Here is a 15,592-nt window from a genome sequence, read left to right as displayed (position 1 = left end):
AATTTTCTTTTTAGCTGGGCAATGGTTGGCACTGATTAACAAAATGTAGCCACTCCTAGGAAGAAGTAAAGGAATAATTTACAAAGACTCTTTGGTTACTGATACTGCAATATCAACTCATTGGGCTTCAAAGTTACGGTAGCCTTAAGCTGTCAGCCTGGAAACGCTTCATGATTCGTTTTACAGCCCGAGAAAACTGTGTCCAGGGTCGTAGTCTGATAAGAACTCATTCCTACAAAGAGTTAAGACTTGCTTTGTCAGAGATACCTGTTAGGCAGTTGTGCAACATTTATCTAAGGAGTGGCTGAGGAGCAAGAAACATTCATGGCATTAAATTCATGTGATTAGACCTGAAATGTGACTTAACGCCACTGAGCAGGTTCATCAAACTTCAGCTGATGGACTGTGAGGATTCTTGATTTCATATGCAAATGAGATTTATGGAAAAGCAGAGTAAATGGCAGCGGTTACATTGGAGGAAGCAATGGCACAGATGCATTACCCATTTTGTACAGTAGGTGGCAGCACACAGTCGGGAAACTTTTCTGCAAGGCGAGGATGACAGCTGAAATGTCGAGTGTCATGCAGCCACAGGGAAACGAGTGGTCACAGCAGACGGTCGAAGAACAGATGGGTCAGAAGATGAGCTCAGAGAGTCTGACTCGCTCGGAGGTGTTTGGGCAGCTCAGGAGGGAGCTTTACGGGGAGGAGCGGTCAAGTCATTCCAATACACACTTATTCATCATACTGGGAGCATCTGTGAGTACAGCTCTTAAAACTGCTCTTTCATGCAGCATATGATGAAAATGTCTCGTTTAATGTGGTCACTGGTCTTGTAGTAGCACCGTATTCTAAACACATCGCGGTGTCTGAAGTCACGGGCTGGTTTGAGGAAAAAAAAAACGTGCATAAAAATAATTCACATATTGTTGCAGTGTGGTGATCCGAATGAAAGCCAGGTGTGAGCGCATGCAGTTTGAAATGTGCTGCATCTACTTTTTCCTTTGTTGAGCAACAATAGAAGCTGATGATTTAGCAGCGAAAACATTTTCACCGTTTTTGGCTTTGAGCCGGGAACAAAGTACCAGTTGCATGTTTATCGGTCATGAATGTTTTTTTAAAGTAACCTAATTCACACTTACAAGTCTGAGTTCTGCAGATCAGGTGTGTTGCTGGAAAATGTGACTTATTCAATTACTCTGCAGATTCTTTTGCACCACAGTGATTATTTCCAAAGTTTACTTAGTCTTTGGACTCTGAGTGTCCGTTCACTGTGAATAGATCTAAAGAAACGTTTTTTTTTTTTTGTTTTTTTTTTGTTTTTTTTTAATTTGTATGATTTAAACAGGGAGATCTTGCTAAAAAGAAGATCTATCCAACCTTATGGTGAGTAAAGAACTGCAGCACGCACACAGCAGCTACATTAATAACAGAGCTGTGCTTTAAAGTTGTTTGGTCACCTTGTGTAATGAAGAGTTTGACCTTTGGCCAAAGTTTTCTGCATTGCTACCTTTGAATTTTTCAGGTGGTTATTCAGAGACGGCCTTCTTCCAGACAACACGTTTTTTGTGGGTTTTGCTCGGTCCAGCTTGACTGTAGAGGACATCAAGGCAGCATGTCTGCCCCACATGAAGGTAATACCTTTAAGGGTGTTTGACTATTAAAGATAAGATTTTGTGTTTTCAGAAATCATTGTTCCACATCTTCCTCAGGTCAGTGATGAAGAAAGCGACTACCTATCAGCCTTCTTCAGTAAAAACTCCTACCTGAGTGGCAGGTATGATGACGGCAGCTCCTTCGACCAACTCAGCAAACATCTGTCATCTCTCCCTGGGGGCGCCAACGCTAATAGACTTTTCTACCTGGCTCTACCACCGACTGTCTACCATCATGTCAGCAAAAACATCAGAACCCACTGCATGAGCCTCAAGTTAGTACCTGACGAGTCCTTAAAATCAATATCTCACTTAGTGTTGATTGCATTTTCCTAATCCACTGTTTTTGTGGCAGAGGTTGGAACAGGGTAATTGTCGAGAAGCCCTTTGGTCGTGACCTCCAGAGTTCACAGGAACTGTCAACCCACCTGTCGTCCCTGTTTACAGAGAACCAGATCTACCGCATAGATCACTACCTGGGAAAAGAGATGGTCCAAAACCTCATGGTGCTCAGGTAACAAGCTCAGTACAGACTTTTTTGGGTGGACATTATCACAGGAATGAACTTTCAGGTTGTCATAGACAGTATTGCTGAATTTCAGAAGTATTCATTACTATTCAACTTTTCCATCCTCCTGTTTTGTTTTAGTAATATTTTACTCACTCATTTCCAGGTTTGGAAATCGCATTTTTGGACCCATATGGAACAGGAACAGTGTGGCCTGTGTGGTTCTCACCTTCAAGGAGCCTTTTGGCACTCAGGGCCGTGGAGGATACTTTGATGACTTTGGTATTATTCGGTGAGAGAGACTGCATTCAGATAAATGTAAGTTAAAAAAAAGCTAGTTTGTAAACTTTCCCTCATTGCTTTCTTTTCTTCTTAATATAGAGATGTCATGCAGAACCATCTTCTCCAGATGCTCTGTTTGGTTGCAATGGAGAAACCTCCTTCTACCAGTCCAGATGATGTGAGGGATGAGAAGGTAAAACCAGGGATTGGAAGAATTTGGGAATTGCTTTCCATAGCACGATTATCAAGTCTTCGCCATCCTTTATCCACCCCATTTTTTTCTCAAACTCTAGGTGAAGGTGTTGAAGTGTATACCTCCTGTTGAAGTATCAGATGTTGTGCTTGGCCAGTATGTCGGAGATCCTGAAGGGGAAGGTCAATCCAGACTGGGATACCTTGATGATCCCACGGTGCCCAAAGACTCCTGGACACCAACTTTTGCAACAGCAGTCCTGCATGTCCAGAATGAGAGATGGGATGGTGAGGCTTTAGTCCAGCTTTTTTGTTCCTCACCTGTCTCTCCTAGTCTACATTTTATCAAGCCTCCTTAAATTCTCCTTCTGCTTTTGCATCCATTATGTATGTCATCGCACCATGCACACCATGTACATCAGGAGTTCCTTTTATTCTGCGCTGTGGTAAAGCACTAAATGAGCGGAAAGCAGAAGTACGTCTGCAGTTCACTGACGTGCCGGGAGACATTTTTGGTGATTGCTGTCAGAGGAATGAGCTGGTGGTGCGGGTGCAGCCAGATGAAGCCATTTACTTAAAAATGATGACCAAGAGGCCTGGAGTTTACTTCAATCCAGAGGAGACTGAGCTGGATCTCACCTACAAGAGTCGATACAAGGTGCCTCAAGCTCATGTCAAAATATTAATTGTAATCCAGCTTTCAGAAGCAACTCTTACTCTTGCAGGAAACGTATTATGCTTTTCCTTACAGAATGTATATATTCTGTAAGGAAAAGACAATTTATTTATGAGCAATCCTTGTGAGCCACAACCTTAGGCTTAGACTGCTTCAGTTTTTTGGGGGGGTTGTTCTACCTTGAAATGATGTCAGTATGTGTGGAAATCCTTAATCCAGTCATCTCAGACAAATTGCTCCAGATGTTAGTACAGCAGTGACACCCACCTGTTCTTCAAAGACTCTCTTGGCAATAGATGGAGTTGGAAAAAAGCACAATAAATCACTTTTAAAATAATATTATATTTAATACATTTTGAGACTTTTATGGTGGATGTCCCATTGTTACTTATCCTTGATACTGTAGGCCAGTAAACTTGAACTTAGTATGCATGTAGGAGTTTAACAGCTGCTGTCTATCTGCAGGATGTGAAGCTCCCAGATGCTTATGAAAGACTCATACTGGATGTCTTCTGTGGAAATCAAATGCATTTTGTTCGCAGGTAGGTGCCATCATTGAAAACATGAGCACATCTGCACAGTTGTTGCCAAATATTTTATCAACACTTTTAGTTGGAGATGTGCACCGGCCACGTTTAAACAGCTCTTTTTAATTTTTTAGGCAGTGATTTTCAGTGTTCCCTCTTTTTATTTATTTTTTTGTTGAAATGTTTTCATCTTTCTGTCTCAGTGATGAGTTACGGGAGGCCTGGAGGATCTTCACCCCCCTCCTCCACCAAGTAGAGAAAGAGAAGCCACGCCCCATTCCCTACACATATGGAAGGTAAATACTGTTTTATCAGGCAGAATGAAATACGCATATCATACTTTAACAGTGACAGTTCTTCTTTCCATCTTATCTGTTATGTCCACAGTCGTGGTCCAAGAGAAGCAGACGATCTCCTGAAGAGAGTGGGATTTCGCTATGAGGGAACATACAAGTGGGTGCAGCCCCACACCGCTTAATTCTTTCTGTCTCACAATCAAGTACTTGAGAAAAGATTGTAAACAAACAATCAAGTTTACTGCAGTCACTGCTGCACTTGATTGATTTCTGCATGCACAGAAGAAAGCACTGCTTTTCATGACTAATTATGACAGCAGAGATTAAAACAAGCTGTAACAGTCTGATTTTGATGTAAATCTGGTATTTCTAAATAAATCATCATTCACTCTTTTTCTTGCAATTTTTTTAAAAGCTTTGCAAATATCTGTATTCCTACGACCTTTGGACATTGTGGACATGGAAAATCTACAACCTTTATGGTATCTTATAGATACTAGTATAGGATAATTATTTACTGGCTGTGCCATTTAACTGTTAAGAATTCAAGATTGTTCACTGTATTGTAAGGCCTTTGTTTACAACTGTCACTAATGCTCAATGGGAGTCATAAACAGACTTATGTATACCAGAAGGACCTGCTGGCCTGGTTCGTAACAACAGGAGCCTCTTTTAGTATCAGTCATGCAGGAAACACATTTAAATGTCTGGCGTCAGGTAAGAACTCTCAGGTATGTTCTAATCTAAACTAAGAACTCTCTTACTAACATGTTAATCTCTTACAATGCATAAACATGTTTTCAAATGGCTTTATATTTTTCTATTTCTATCAGCAGTTTTCACCAGATTGATTCTGGTTCTTGTACTTTGTCTCTGCTAGGTTCAAGGCCTAACTGGAACTGCATGCACACAGTTTCTTTAACATCAGTAATAGACCATTAAGTGATCCTGCCAGTACTTTGAAGTGCAGCAAGAACAAACATCTTTTTAAACAACTATTTGTAGTTTCTTGTGACAACCTATTGAAGTAATGATTTTAATGGGCCATATATGTTTGTAAATTGTCATGCATTTCATAGATTTGTGTGAAGCTAGAAAATTGTTCACTGATAATGTAGAACCAGTAATCATTCACCTTTTATTCAGCTGGATATACAATCTGCACTGCTGCTGAACAATCAAGCAATAAAAAGTCAAGCAATAAAAAGTCATTGCACAAAGATTTTGTCTTTCAAGTTCTGTTTGCATTTCCCATGACTCTATTCTCTGAAAACTTGTGCACATAAATAAAATTCAGACCACAAGCTGCTCACTTGCCGCATACTGTATAAATTAATGTAGTTTACTGAGAAAAAAAGCCCCCAAAATTAGCAAGCGGTAGTCAACTAACACACACATGCACATTTAAGAATAAATAGTCTTCATCATTATTACAATGAAGATAATCCATAGAAGTACCTGAAATAAAAGGAACTTTTTGGCAATCACAGAAAGCAAGTCTGGCTTTTTAATTTTTTAATAAATTCACAAATCAGTCCCACGATGCAAACACTCCATTCTTCAGACTATTTGTATGTGATGCATCTACTTTTATTCTTGTCACTCTCCTGGCTGCAGTTCTGCATGGCTGCTCCATCCTCAATGCCCCTGGCGTACAGACGTACCAGCTGACCGTGGATCCTGACAGAAGTGAACAAATCTAATTATATATCTTATGTTTCATAACGTATTGTGGGATCTTTACCCTACAATACAAAGGGCTATGAGGCAACTGTTGTAATTTAGCACTGTATAAATAAAATTGAATTGTAGAACAACATGTTGGGTGGTGCTCTTACCTGCAGAAGATCTCAGTGAAAGGCAGAATCTCTCCATCACAGTTCCACACGGACACAGCTGGAGTCTTTTTGCAGCACAGACCACACAGGATGGGAGCCACTGTTTTGTGCTCGTTCATCGTCTCTCGCTCCACCACACTCTGTGCCAATTGCTGCTGAGATCCATTTCTGCTTACAGTGTCCACGTATTCTCGCTCTTCGCCACCTATTGCGCGATTCAGCTCTCCGATTCCTTCGTGCACCTCTTCTTCTCTGCCATCTGGGAGAGAGAAACGGACGGCCTTCACTCGATGGACCTCCACAAACGGCAGGTCAAACTAGGAGAAGCAGGAACGATTGGGTCAAGCAGTTTCTAAAGTTTCTCAGTCCATTTGTTTTCAGCTGAATGTGATATACCTGGTCCTGTGTGCTTGTGTGTCTGTAGAGGAACTTGAGGAAGCTCAGTGGGTGAGTGTCCCATACTAGGATGAGATCCCCTGTTCCGTCTGCCAGATGAGCAGACGGAGAGAGACCTAATGGGCTCCTGGCACATGAGCTGGACATACAAGTGATCGATACACACCTGAACCTGCCCTCCACACTCACCCATTCACCTAAAGAGAGACGAAGAGATTGGAGAAGCTACAATTAGAACGATTTTAGCAGATGTTGATGATTTCTAAAAGAAAATAATATTTGGCCAATGTGCCCCAGGGGTTATAAGGCAATTTTTAATAGAGTAAGGAAATGGGGAAAAAAAACATTTGTGTGATTTTACTTATTTCAATATGTGTTGTGGACAACAACAGGAAGGCAAGAAAAACTCAAACCACCAGTCGTGACAACCAAGGTATAGAGAAGGGCACGTCTGAACAAACAAAAAGTTGTATCTTGAAGCAGATGGGCTGCAGCAGAAGACCACACTGGGTGCGACTGCTGTCAGCTAAAAACAGGAAATTGAGGCTATAATTTTCACAGGCTCACCGAAATTGGACCACAGAACACTGAAAAAAAATCTTTTGTGGTTCACTTTTGTTCCAGTTTTGATTGTTGGTAGAGTCAGAATTTGGCATAAACAACATAAAAACATGATTCATCCTGCCTTGCATCAACACTTAAGGGTGGTGGTGTCAGTCAGTGTCACAGGGTACCCATCTTTGGATGGCTTCTTCTCTCATCATCCCAAACTGGTTTCTTGAACATGACAGTGAGTTCACTGCACTTAAACAGCATCCACAGTCAAGCTCAAACCAACAGTCCACATTTGAGATGTGCACCAATCTGCAGCAGCTGTCTGATGTTATCTTGTTATCATGTACCAGAATTTACGAGTATTTGTATCGTTACCTTCAGAGTCATTGCTGTACTGGCTGAAGTGGGAGCTGTACAGGGAGCCTGAATCAGAAGTGTGTGGGAATAGTCGCTCTGTACTTCTGGAGCACACATTGCACCTAAAAAGAACAAAGAGTTTCACTCTCCTTCAAGTCTGTGAACTAACAAGCTCCCTGACCTTAGCAACAGCATTCATAAGAGCATTATAATCCATTCGCTGACAGCCAGAGACACCTGCTCCAAACAAAAACTAAGGTACTAACAAGAGGCTTGGTCTCAACTTTCAACTAGATCAAGTTTCTCTTGCTATGTCTCTTCTACCCTCCTCAAGGAACGAGCAACCAACACCCGAGTCCCTGCTACAGGGGGTAGCAGTTACAGTATCTCAAAGTGAATTTGACCCATTTCACTAGTCCTTGAATAATAATGATGCTCCTCACAAGGGCACCTTCTCGCTTTCAAATTAAAAGATTAAAAATGATCTTCCTTTTTAAAACCCCCACCAGAGTAACAAAAAAAGTTAAAGGCTTTCATATTTTCTTCAAGGTCACGTTTTGGCCTGACTTGCAAGTGAAAGTTGCAGTTACATTAACAATGGGAGGAAGAGCACAGTCTCTTTTTATCTCTTTCTAGTAGGCGTTTTACCCTGAGAGGCAGCGCGTTTTATCCTTAGGGCTGGAGAGCAGTGGGTCTGCTGGTAGATACTGAACTATGCCCGCATAGCTTCTGTTGCTCAGGTACACAACTGTACCTATACAGAAGAAAAAAAATTAAGGTTGGGTAAAAATACAGAACACCAGATACTGTATATGTGCAAGATTTTAAAATAGAACAACAGTGGTTTTACTATAGCAAATGCTGAAAAGGGAAGCACAGATGCCACTAGAGACTTTCAATTTGGTCATCTTGATAACAGTTACAGTTTCAGGGTGAATTTTTAACTTTGAGATAAAAATAAATATAGAGAATCTGACAGAATGTTCTTCAGCAGACTGTCATTTGCTTTGTTTTAAAAGAATCATCGGTCTGGACCTGAATAGTCGTATCTGAGAGGTCCCATCCAGCGGTGTTTTTCACTCTCAGCTAGTACGTCTCCATAGAAGCCATAGCCCACCAGAGATACCGAGTAGCGTACCAGGGTGGAAGCATGGTGAACTGAACACACGTCTAATGGCTGAGAGTCTCCTGCAAGGCATTGAGGGCATCAAGGGGTGGGTATACAAACTTATTTATACAGTTCCAATTTTGAAAAAAATATATATGATCAGGGTTACACTCCCTTTACATTCATGAGAAAAAGTTTTCACAAGACTGTGCGATTCTATGAAAACATCGATACACTGTTAACTGCTTCCATAGGAATTTTGAGGGGAAGTAGCATCCAGGTACTGCTAATCAAATGCACTTGATTATTGATTATCATAAGTGTGAGCACCTCGATAAAAGCAGAAGATTTTGCAGTGTGCAGATCTGGAGCATTCAGGTGTTTGCTAACACAATGCCAAGGAGGAAGGGCACCAGCAATGACCTCAAAACCATCAATCTGGAAAAGTTTATAAGGGCATTTCTTAACATTACGGTGCTTTATTTTTCTTAAAAACCAAGCACAGCACCACAAACACCTAATACCGACTGTCACAGTCACGTAAGGTGGTGGAGGATTTGGGTTCGTTTTTTTAGAGTCAAATGTGAGGCCATCTGTTTGACAGCTAATGCTTGTCCCAAATGGGGTCATCCAACAGGACAATGACCCCAAGCACAAAATCTACGACAGAATAACTTAAAAAGAAAAGAATCGAGATGTTGCAATGACCCAGTAAAAGTCCAGATCAGACAGGGCCTTAAGAGACCTGTGCATGAACAAAAATATCCAAACCTCAATGAACTGAAGCAAAATTGTAAAGAAGAGTGGTAATACGAATATAATTATTTCAAGTTTTTGCTACCGAATATAGTTCTTTGAGACATGGGGTGTACTTAGTTTCCACGCAGCTGCAGAGAGTCTTGTGAAAACGTTCTTTTTCACATGACCGTATGCAATATTTCCTCACCAATAATGATGTGCAAAGCTGAAGAAACAGGATCAATAACCCCCACTGTGGCATAACACACACAGTCTGTGGAACCTAAAATAGATAACACATATCAGGAAGTGAGAGTGACACCTTTAAATCTGAAGCCATCAGTTTATAATTGCTTATGAACAACAACCTGCAGGGATGATGCCAATATGAAGTGGGCATGGCTGCAATGTGACAGCGGGATCAGTCTCACAAAGACCTGCCTCTTGTTGTGTCCGCCCAATCAAACCATGAAGTACTTCACTGAACATGCCATCGCCACCCACACAGACCACACTGCAATAAACAAACATAATCGTTTCTATTATGAAAGCACCTCACAGTGCTCTTTCACAACAGTATTTATACCGCTGCGCTGATAGCGCTTACCCATCAAAGCCTGTCAGATCTTTCTTCAAGAGGTGGTCTCTGGCCTGGTTAGCCCGTTCAGTCACTGAAAAAGTTTATATAATGATTACATGTAAACTGTAAGGCTGTGTGTCAGAGTTAAACTTTAAACATCAACTGTGCGATCAGTTTACCTATAACATGAGAGCTGATCCCAGCCAGCTCAAACAGAGGGGCAACAAGTGAATGGTAGATCTCTCTTCCTTTCTTTTTTCCTCCAAATGGGTTGATGAACACCAACAGTCTATGTGGACGCAAAGGACCTGAAAGATGCATGTTGAATATCACAGATGGGAGCTCAAAACGTCAGATATGCAACAGATTTTTTTTTTGTTAAAGTAAAATAATAGTCTATTTAGGAGAAATACAAGGTTAAATATCAGCTGTGTTTCTAGTCCAATTATCCACCCCTACTGTGAGTTTTGAGGGCAGTCCTTAGGTGATTTGTCCACTGGTCTCTGAGGACCCGACTGGGGCAGCTGAACTGGGTCCGGCCCAGGTTCCACAACAACCCATAAGTGCTTCTACTCCTGCTACGCTTGATGTAGAAAACTGAAGGCAGATGACAGATACAAGAAATGGAAACCATGATGTAAAACCATAGTATCAACTGTTGGAAGTGGTGGTGGTGGTGGTGGTGATGATAGTAGGGGGGGCTACAGGCACACATTGCACAAAATTGTAAAGTAAGCTGTGAACTTGGGTGTATAGTTTTCGAACTCCACCGTCATCTAAAACCCACCTGTGAAATCTTTGTCTGTGTCTTCAACTGACTTCTGGGGCAAGATCTCCACCCGACCGTTCTCCACTCCAACCACCTCTGCCACAGGTACTGAAACTTCAATCGCGCAAACGCACAATGTGAAAAAATTGATTAAACATGTTTCTTTGTGTCGCTGCAACTGAGTGAACTTTTTAACTCTACAAAAGGATTGTTTCTCATTTTTCACTTGTCATAGAAATTAATGCATGATACAGCTGGTTCCTTGCCAGGTCTCAGGCCCAAACAATACAATAATGCTAGCTGAAATTCCATGCTGCTTCAGTTTCATCATGGTGCCCCTATTCGTTTATGCTGCTGCTTTATTAAGATGCGGTGGCTCACGAGGACGCTTGAATAGAGCTGAGCTATTGTTTATGTGATACCTTTAAAAACATAAGATGGAGAAGGTTTATTGTGTCTGCTGACTGACTGGCACACCTAAAAGGATCAAATTCTACATAATTTACTATGGCAGTGTATCATAAATCACAATGTGTTAGTGGTTTTAACTGGACAGTATTAAAATATTTTTTCACCTATATTTGTGGATGAGACAGAAAAAAAACCCCACTTTTTTAAAAAAAAATGCAAACTAGAATTTAAGCTCAGTGTTGGCTTATAATATTATGCCAGGAGGTGGGTGTGTTTGTGGCTGTGTTTTTAGTAAACTACCTTTGTAGGTCATGTGTCATGTTTGTGCTGCTCAACTCGTTCTTCACGTTTTCTGCATGCACTTAGATTCAATTGATGTGCCCCTTCTTGTGTTCAAACTTAACGCCTAGTTTGTAATTGGTGTTTGTGGTGTAGGCCACTGTCTTTTTTTTGTCAGTTCAGTTCAGTTTATGTCAGTACAGTGCAGACGAAGCAGACTTTCTCTTTTAAATGTGGTGTTGCAAAGTGGTCCATGTGTGCACATTTATATTTGGCTCTTTAAATGTTAAGTAAAACAGGGGAGAAGTGCATTGTGAAACTTTCTGAGTGTTTGTGTCGCGCTCTCATTTAAACACAGTCTCTATAAAGCCCCATTAAACATCTAGGATACAGATGTGAGGGAGATACACGAGCACTTACCTGTTTTCTTGTCACCATTCTTTTTATCCGCCTCAGTCCATTTCAAATGCCAACCTGTGAGGACGGCCCGATATCTTTTATTTCCGATCCACAAACTTGACTCCAACCTCAGGTCAGTCTCCATCTGGAAAAGCGCTCTCAGTCACAGAGTCAGTCTTTCCCGTATGCCAAAACGCGTTCCTGATCACACTTTATGCCCATGGTGTTTGCATGCCTGAGAAGTGCAGACACCGGCGATCTGAACTCAGTTTCTGAATACAGGCTCAGAGTATTATTCCTTTAAAATGCTGAAGTCACCGCCCGATACACGGGCGTTATTCTGCAAATACCCATTTCCTATCTGCATCCTGCTCTTCTGATACCTGCTCGATTTGCATGTTGCGCTGCTGATTGGATGCCAGGTGTTTACCTGGAGCAATGTGGCCAAGTAGGCTAATCTGACGCGAATGTGTGCTTTCTCGCTGTTTGATTGACCTAAAAGCATTGCTTCGTTGACAGAATGGGGAATTTAAATGCATTTAAATACGTCATCTAAATATTTTGAGTGTGGAAGCCTCTGTAAATCATCAAATATTAAGACTAATAATACATGTTGTAGACTAATATAGGGCGACAAGTAGAAGATAGATGGTATTTAAAATTACAGTCTACCGTAATTTATTTTTTAACAAGGATGAGACTTTTGAATAACAGAATGAGACACACTATAAATCTGACATATGCAGCAAGGAGGACAGCAAAGTAAAATAAATAACTATCTAACTAAACTATCGTTTACTGCAAAAAAGATTTTGCAGTAAACGATAGGATATAAAAGGCAGTTTATCCGAAGGTTGAGAGTATTAATTGATTAGTGCTGAAGCAACATTTTTATATTTTAGCAGGCTTTTTTTGGTTTGGTTTTGTTTGTTTTTGTTTTGTGGGATTGCTCTTACATTTTTTTTAAATCTCTAATATAAACTTTTTCAACAACAGTTTGTTTAATCCAGTGTCTATTAAAAAATCCTCTTTTGTGTTTGGAAGTGTTTGAAAATGTGTTGCATTTGTATCATATTATTTAAAAATCTTCATCTAAACAGAGAATGTTGTCTAGTAAAATGTGTGCATCAGTTCCGTGTTAATTTACAAAAATGTATAACCTCAAATTACCTATAGTTGTCTGTCTATGTTAGCCACCGTCGGGCCACAGCAAGGGTTTATGGCCACTTTTTTTTCAAAATAAATCCGATTAATACAATAGGTACAACTTTTATTCTGAAATCCCGGCAGAGCGGACGTGTATGACGTTATTGTGGCACGCTCCTTCCTCTTGCTTTCCTTGCTAGCACGTCCATTTAGTTAGCTAGCGAAACAGGCTCTTTAACCCCGTAGGGGAACTGTTATGAATCATTTGACCAGTGTAGTATAATAGATTTTTTTGATTTTCATAATCTTGTTAGTAATTGATATTGGAAAATGAACATACGAAACGCACGGGTAAGTATAGAGAAATTCACTCGAGAGCCACGCTGTTTCTGCACAGAGCTAAGCTAACGTTACAGGCTGCAGTTTAGCTGAGCAGATATCGCCGGTCAGCTGTGTGACCCTTTTTATGTGTTTCTTTCAGCCGGAGGACCTAATGAACATGCAGCACTGTAACCTGCTGTGTCTTCCAGAAAATTATCAGATGAAATACTACTTCTATCACGGCTTGTCATGGCCACAGGTAACGAGCAGTGCTGATTCCAGTTTCCCTGTCTCTGCTAATGGCACTGCTCCTATCATACATACCATTACAATGTGTACGGTTATGTCTCTAATTGTTCTTCCGTTTAAATCGTTCCAGCTCTCATATATAGCAGAGGATGAAAATGGGAAAATTGTGGGATATGTGCTCGCAAAGATGTAAGTATTAGCGAGCATATTTGTATCCTGCTGTCACTTTTAAGAAAACGCATTGATTCTTATGACTTTTGCAAACTCTTTATAGGGAGGAGGACCCAGATGATGTACCCCATGGACACATAACATCCCTGGTGAGTCGGAGCACCTGCGACACCTCAGACAACTCCTTTGCCTCTTTTTCTTCATATTCTGTTGGGTGCTCCTTTAGGGGGTTCACCACAGCGGATCTGCCTCCAATCTCATCATGTCGCTAGCATTTCCTCTGTCATTCTTCATGGTTTTCATCACTTCTTACTGTCTGGCACCTCCATAATATATCCACTATTATTCTATTGCACATTTGCAAACTAGCTCACCTTTGCCTCTTTATCTCCAAACTGCTCATCCTGAGCTGTCTCTCTGATGTACTAATTTCTGATCGCATCCTTCTTGGTTACTCCAAGTTCAAATCTTAACATCTTTAGCTCTTAAACCACCAGCTTCACCTAAAACACTCTGTCTTCTAGGCAGTAAAGCGGTCCCACCGACGTCTGGGGCTGGCTCAGAAGCTGATGGATCAAGCCAGTCGGGCCATGATAGAAAACTTCAATGCTAAATATGTCTCACTTCATGTTCGCAAGAGGTACTGCGGACTCTTGGCTTGTTGCAAACTAGGGTTTATCTCTTTGTGTACATAAATGATTGTATGAATTCCTATGTACAAAATGTGTTCTGACTCCAATTGTATCTGTAAGTGCTCCTGTTTTCAAGAAATGTTTTCTCCCCACTGCAGCAACCGAGCTGCCCTGCACCTGTACTCAAACACACTTAAATTCCAGTAAGTATTTCTGTTTCTCTAGCAACATTACTGTTAAGTTTTTTAAATGTAATTCATGTACTACTACAACTTTTATTTTATTTACATCAGCTGGGTTACAATAGTTTAATTATACTGGTAGTTGATATAATTTGACCTGTGTTTAGTATAATTAATCAGATAACTGTATCACAAATGTGATGGTTACTTATATTGGTAGATAATTATAAGATTGTTATTCCCAGGTACTACTGGGTTTTGTTTTGTTTTTTAAAGTCTCTAAAGGCTCAGTCTACTTTTTTCTTTCCCTCACCATGCTTTAAAAATAGTTTTAAGGGTCATTTTCTACATGATTGTTTCTTTGTGTATATAGATGAAAGAATGTTGGTTGGATTAGTGATAGTTTCAACTATAACTCTCATTTTTAAAATCCATTAAAATTCTGTTTGAAAATGTGCTGAACAGCTGAATGTTTTTGCACCAACTTTAACTGATCTACTATCTTGTCCCTTCACAGGATTAGTGAAGTAGAGCCCAAATACTACGCAGATGGGGAGGATGCCTACGCCATGAAAAGAGACCTGGCCCACATGGCTGATGAGGTACTTGATTTTTACATCTTTTTAAAAAAAAAATATGAGCTACTTTAGTTTGATTGTCACTCACTCTGAATTGCCCCTTAATATGAGCATGTGACCAAAATCTGAATGCGTTACTTTTTTTTCTTTTCTTTTTTTTTGGGTCCCCTGGTCATCTCACAGCTGAGGAAACCCGGAGCACGCGTGCCGGGTCAAGAGGCACAATCTGGCCAAAGTCCGTCGGGGTCCGGTGACCATGAGAGAGAAAGCGAGAGAGACAGCGGAGGAGAGAGCAAAGAGCTGAGCGAAGTCAGCGAGGCAACAGAAAGCACAGATGTTAAAGATTCCTCTTCTGATTCACAGTGACACTGCAGCTTTAGACATTTTTAAAATCATCCCTTGCATCCAGTTTTTATCTATTTGCCATTTCCCCTGACCTTACACACTGATTATCTCGGCACCAAAAATGCTCCAACATTTACGTCACTTTTTTATTTTTGGTAATTCTGGTTATTTTTTTTTTCCTGCAGTGATGAGCAGAGACTTTGTTAATAGCATCAATCTACTCAGTTATCTAAATTAAATACAAATTAATTACTGGTCTGGTCATTTTTATTGGATTATTGTCATTGTAAAAGCTGTGTGAGGTTTAAGACCGCCTGTACTTTTCAATTGGTCTTTATTTGACAGAATAAATCTGTCAAATAATACTTCTTGTATTTCATTTTTGTCAAAAAAGGCATCAAA

The 15,592-nt window shown here is 40.5% G+C and overlaps 3 protein-coding genes across 5 annotated transcripts; 2 read left to right on the top strand and 1 right to left on the bottom strand.

The window, feature by feature from the left end:
- The first annotated feature begins 344 nt into the window (after window positions 1-344).
- LOC146644654 (glucose-6-phosphate 1-dehydrogenase-like) lies at window positions 345-4,529 on the top strand. The gene is made up of 12 exons (XM_085393774.1): window positions 345-759; window positions 1,349-1,386; window positions 1,526-1,634; window positions 1,713-1,930; window positions 2,011-2,169; window positions 2,330-2,455; window positions 2,545-2,638; window positions 2,739-2,925; window positions 3,060-3,295; window positions 3,779-3,855; window positions 4,044-4,136; window positions 4,228-4,529. The coding sequence occupies exons 1-12, from the start codon at window positions 559-561 to the stop codon at window positions 4,316-4,318; spliced, it is 1,629 nt and encodes a 542-aa protein (XP_085249900.1). The 5' UTR covers window positions 345-558; the 3' UTR covers window positions 4,319-4,529.
- A 665-nt stretch (window positions 4,530-5,194) lies between these two features.
- LOC146644653 (ceramide kinase) lies at window positions 5,195-11,955 on the bottom strand. Its single transcript, XM_085393773.1, has 13 exons — window positions 11,588-11,955; window positions 10,496-10,591; window positions 10,168-10,305; window positions 9,888-10,016; window positions 9,736-9,799; window positions 9,497-9,642; window positions 9,337-9,411; window positions 8,318-8,470; window positions 7,931-8,036; window positions 7,301-7,404; window positions 6,371-6,567; window positions 5,975-6,291; window positions 5,195-5,816 (listed from the first exon to the last, which is right to left on the bottom strand). Exons 1-13 carry the CDS (start codon window positions 11,709-11,711, stop codon window positions 5,702-5,704), a joined length of 1,764 nt encoding a protein of 587 aa, XP_085249899.1. The 5' UTR covers window positions 11,712-11,955; the 3' UTR covers window positions 5,195-5,701.
- A 927-nt stretch (window positions 11,956-12,882) lies between these two features.
- Window positions 12,883-15,444, top strand: naa10 (N-alpha-acetyltransferase 10, NatA catalytic subuni). Of its 3 annotated transcripts, none has more exons than XM_085393786.1 (8): window positions 12,883-13,063; window positions 13,194-13,292; window positions 13,413-13,471; window positions 13,557-13,602; window positions 13,978-14,093; window positions 14,244-14,288; window positions 14,785-14,870; window positions 15,009-15,444. In XM_085393786.1, exons 1-8 carry the CDS (start codon window positions 13,043-13,045, stop codon window positions 15,209-15,211), a joined length of 675 nt encoding a protein of 224 aa, XP_085249912.1. In that variant the 5' UTR covers window positions 12,883-13,042; the 3' UTR covers window positions 15,212-15,444. The 3 variants fall into 3 exon arrangements, with proteins under 3 accessions (XP_085249912.1, XP_085249913.1, XP_085249914.1); XM_085393787.1 differs by having other exon boundaries at window positions 14,785-14,871; window positions 15,019-15,444; XM_085393788.1 differs by having other exon boundaries at window positions 12,884-13,063; window positions 14,785-14,869; window positions 15,029-15,444.
- Window positions 15,445-15,592: the final 148 nt, after the last annotated feature.

This window comes from Rhamphochromis longiceps, linkage group LG20, assembly GCF_057381845.1.
Source record: "Rhamphochromis longiceps isolate RC_006_pf linkage group LG20, R_longiceps_female_GT1.1, whole genome shotgun sequence".
Classification (NCBI taxonomy): Eukaryota; Metazoa; Chordata; class Actinopteri; order Cichliformes; family Cichlidae; genus Rhamphochromis; species Rhamphochromis longiceps.
Note: the sequence above shows the minus strand (reverse complement) of the source record. Positions and strands in the feature narration are given on the sequence as shown.

What these genes read in the sequence shown, in the direction of transcription:
- LOC146644653 (XM_085393773.1), bottom strand. Translation starts at nt 11,711, where the DNA reads ATGGAGACTGACCTGAGGTTGGAGTCAAGTTTGTGGATCGGAAATAAA. An exon ending in TCTCAGATACGACTATTCAG is followed by an intron (nt 8,037 to 8,317) that starts GTCCAGACCGAT and finishes TCTTCTGTATAG; the next exon opens with GTACAGTTGTGTACCTGAGC. An exon ending in GTACAGCAATGACTCTGAAG is followed by an intron (nt 6,568 to 7,300) that starts GTAACGATACAA and finishes GTCTCTCTTTAG; the next exon opens with GTGAATGGGTGAGTGTGGAG.
- LOC146644654 (XM_085393774.1), top strand. Translation starts at nt 559, where the DNA reads ATGACAGCTGAAATGTCGAGTGTCATGCAGCCACAGGGAAACGAGTGG. An exon ending in GATGACTTTGGTATTATTCG is followed by an intron (nt 2,456 to 2,544) that starts GTGAGAGAGACT and finishes TTCTTAATATAG; the next exon opens with AGATGTCATGCAGAACCATC. An exon ending in ATGATGTGAGGGATGAGAAG is followed by an intron (nt 2,639 to 2,738) that starts GTAAAACCAGGG and finishes CTCAAACTCTAG; the next exon opens with GTGAAGGTGTTGAAGTGTAT.
- naa10 (XM_085393786.1), top strand. Translation starts at nt 13,043, where the DNA reads ATGAACATACGAAACGCACGG. An exon ending in TCACTTCATGTTCGCAAGAG is followed by an intron (nt 14,094 to 14,243) that starts GTACTGCGGACT and finishes TCCCCACTGCAG; the next exon opens with CAACCGAGCTGCCCTGCACC. An exon ending in TCAAACACACTTAAATTCCA is followed by an intron (nt 14,289 to 14,784) that starts GTAAGTATTTCT and finishes GTCCCTTCACAG; the next exon opens with GATTAGTGAAGTAGAGCCCA.